The sequence below is a fragment of the Sinocyclocheilus grahami genome, unplaced genomic scaffold (genome assembly GCF_001515645.1).
Source record: "Sinocyclocheilus grahami isolate Dianchi unplaced genomic scaffold, SAMN03320097.WGS_v1.1 scaffold547.1, whole genome shotgun sequence".
Taxonomy (NCBI): Eukaryota; Metazoa; Chordata; class Actinopteri; order Cypriniformes; family Cyprinidae; genus Sinocyclocheilus; species Sinocyclocheilus grahami.
This window is the reverse complement of record NW_015505726.1, coordinates 784,925-788,390: the sequence shown is the minus strand read 5'-3', so window position 1 is coordinate 788,390 and position 3,466 is coordinate 784,925. Positions and strand designations below refer to the sequence as shown.

Genomic DNA, 3,466 nt, shown 5'->3' with positions numbered 1-3,466 from the left:
GAGGGATGGCTCCACCAACAATGATGCTTACGTGGCCTTCAGGCGTCGCACAGAGAAGATGCAGACTAGGAAGGTATGCATGTGTTCTGTGCTTTGTCATGTATTCCACAAACAGTATTATTAGAGGGCATTCAGACAGGACTTGTTCTTACTTTCCAAATGGAAATATTTTTTATATGTTTGTGTGTCAAACTGGCATCCTTATGTTGCGTCTGATTTTTGCTAATATAATTTATTTTTATTTACATCAGTTTTTTGAAGACTTCATTCAGTTCTAGCTTTTCCTAGCTAATATTAAGTGGGTGACCAATACAGACTTTTAAATGCCCAATATATTTGTTTTGTACAGCATATTTCTTAATTCATACCATCTGTTTGTGTGTCTTTTTCTCACCGTAGAATCGCAAGAATGACGAGGTGTCTTATGAGAAGATGCTAAAGCTGAGGAGAGAGTTCAGCCGAACCATGAGCATCCTGGAGATGATCAAGAAGAGAGAAAAGAGCAAACGAGAGCTGCTGCATCTGACGCTGGAGGTGTTTGAGAAAAGGTGTGTGAACGTTGCTCTTTTTATAAAGCTGCTTTAAGATGATTTCTGTTGTTACATACACTATATAAATAAAACAGTTTTGTGTCACTTAACTGCTTGAATGGTTGTTGTGTGTAAGGTGACTCCTCTCTCTCATGACCAGTCTCGCTAAGCTTTAAACCATTTGAAAAGTGCAAATTGTTTTTTCAATTGTTTTTCCATGTTTTGTGTGTTTTAGGTATCAAATTGGAGACTTCTCAGGAGAGATTCTGAATGAGGTCACTGTACCTCTGGCAGAGAAAACCATTTACCCTGCGCCCATATCCTTGCCCTTAAGTAGTCGGCACAAGGCAGAGAGCAAAATAAAGGTAAGGAAAGATCCGTGTGTAAGAAATAGCTTGAACGTGCTCAATGGTCATTATAAAAATATTTCTTCTGTCTCTTTCCTTTAGTCACACAAATCTGGGCCCAAACACCTCCACCCCTTCACAGTCAAGCCTGAGCCTCACTTTGACTTTGTGCGGTCCCATAAAAAGTACAGCAGGAGGCCCAAACTTGATACATTTCTCCAGCCTGGTCGGCCAGAGCGACAGCAAACCATCAACAAGGCAGACATTAAACAATATGACTTTCACAGCTCTGGCGAAGATGATTACCCATTGGTCAGTGCACAGTCAGTGTTTGGCTACACATGCTTATGTAGATGTTGTATTTATTTAGTGCTTTTACTTAAGACATTAATTATGGCTTTTATTTCTCCTTTTTCCTCTGAAGTCTCCAGCTTCAGAGCCAGATGAAGAGAATGATCCTGATGGAATCTTTGCCTTCAGACGGAAAGCTGGCTGCAGTTACCAAGCTGTGAGTTTCCTGTTTTACATCAATGCTGACTGTAGATCGTGCCAAAGCTGGGTGATATAACTGAAAAATTATGTCTTGATTTTAAGGTGCCCTGAAATGGTGTAAAGCAGTGGTTGTCAACCTGTCTCAAAACTTATTTTAAACCATGGCCACTTTTACTATAGTTTCTGTAAAAAAATAAAAATAAAAAAAATTTAGAATTCCAAAACTTCTAGGAGCTAAGTGAACCCCCTCAAAGAGTGATGTAGTATAATTTTGACAGAAAAAGTTTTAGAATTTGTATCATACGTTAATGTAAAAAATGTTGTGTAATTTAACTTGTTTGTTTGTTTGCTGGTTTTTATTGTATTTCTTATACTTGTATTTTTTTCATAGTTTTTGCCATGAAAATAGCCTAAGATACTGACATGGCATTAAATAAAAATATACTACTACTCTAGGAGCAATTAAGTCATTTTCACTTTCTTCCAGTTGTTTGTGATTTATTGCATAAGGATTTAAAAACAAAAATAGTTTATGGTTTAGATCTATAAATCTCACTTTTAAAATTAGGCTACCTCATATATCCAAGGATTCCAATTTATTTATTTTTTTACAAATATATATAATATACACACACATTTGGATATTTTGCTGAGGCCCCCTAGTGGGTCCTGGACCCCCAAATCATTTTCAAATTTCAGTTTGCCATTGTTGTCAAGTAGATAACATTTAGCCAAAGGTGATGTTATGGCAATAAAAATAAGCAAATAATGTATTTTAAACATTTAACTATTTAAAATATTTGAAATATGCACAAATAATGATATTTTTAGTTAAGTATTTTATTTGTGTTATTTATATAAGTGCATGTTGTTCTACTAAAACTTTAAGCACGAGAAAATGCTGTTTGAGGACTTTTAAAAACTATTGTGAATGTTAATGGCATCAGATCATTGTTTTGAATGTATTCTTAAAACCACAAAGAATTGATTTGCGGTAATGAACACTCTAAAACACATGGGTCATGAGACATGAAGGGCTGTTTTTTGTCTTGGCGTGTAAATAAAGCACATGGTCAATGACTGTGCTTAGCTTTAGTGCATGTGAATATCATGAAACTAAACCAAACTATTATATGTAGTTGTTTCTAGATGTCATAGACTATGGTATACTCGCAATTATAGTGACAGAGAAGCATATTATTTGGCTCTGGTGTTTTGGTCATTTCCTTTCCCACTGTTAAATGTGTGGTGTGTTTCCTCAGCCGCTGGTGGATCAGAGCTGCTCTCTTCACTGGCAGCAGACGGGTCAGGACCGGCTGTGGCAGCGGAACTGTCTCACCGCTCTCTCTGTGCCCAGACGCTGCATCGCAGTGGCTCGTGGGAGGGTGGGCAGAGGTGGCAGGTGCGTTATTCTTCTATTTACAGTTTCTCAATTGCCCTCTTTCATCTTTTGTAAAAATTCTGTTTCCTGTAATGAAGTATGAGTCACTGTAGAGACAATGTGTGGTGTGAATTCATTTAGTTCAGATTAGTAGAAAATCGAAAAGCACTCTGTTTTAATCCATCAGGGTTGTTTTGGATCGCACCTCGTCAGATCTGGACCGTGCCCTCAGGCATCTGGACCCTGACATGTTTTATCCGTCTGCTGACTCTATTGTGCCTGACCTCCCCGTCCACACAAACACAAACTCTCACAACTCCAGATCAAGCCCTCAGCGCTCACTGACTCTGCTCCTGAGTGACATCCAGGCCTGCAGGTGGAAGTTTTTCCGCCCTCGGCCGCTACAGGAGAACACAAGGGGTGAGGACAAGAAAGGGACTCCGCAGGTGGAAAAAGGTGGAGTGACGCCGCTCTCTAACATTGTGTCAGGTGAGGCATCTGAGCTGAACAGGATTCAGAAGGTCAATCAACTAAATTGTAACTTTCAGTTTATTCCAGGGTTTTTCAACAAATCTAGCCTGTCAGTTATTTGTGATGTGGCTTGCCAGTTGATTTTGGTTATTTCTGCAATTCCCTGATACATAATAGTGCACTATGCATTAGGGCTGTGCAATTAAAGGGATAGTTCACCCAAAAATGAAAATTAGCCCATTATT

At 38.6% G+C, this 3,466-nt stretch overlaps 1 protein-coding gene across 1 annotated transcript in view; it reads left to right on the top strand.

Annotated features, from left to right (window-relative positions):
• Positions 1-3,466, top strand: part of epc2 (enhancer of polycomb homolog 2 (Drosophila)) — a 20,402-nt gene that overhangs the window by 3,693 nt on the left and 13,243 nt on the right. Inside the window, 7 exon segments of the mRNA XM_016238774.1 lie at positions 4-73; positions 400-548; positions 766-895; positions 980-1,189; positions 1,302-1,385; positions 2,632-2,771; positions 2,938-3,239. Of these exon segments, the coding sequence (XP_016094260.1) occupies positions 4-73; positions 400-548; positions 766-895; positions 980-1,189; positions 1,302-1,385; positions 2,632-2,771; positions 2,938-3,239 (1,085 nt within the window).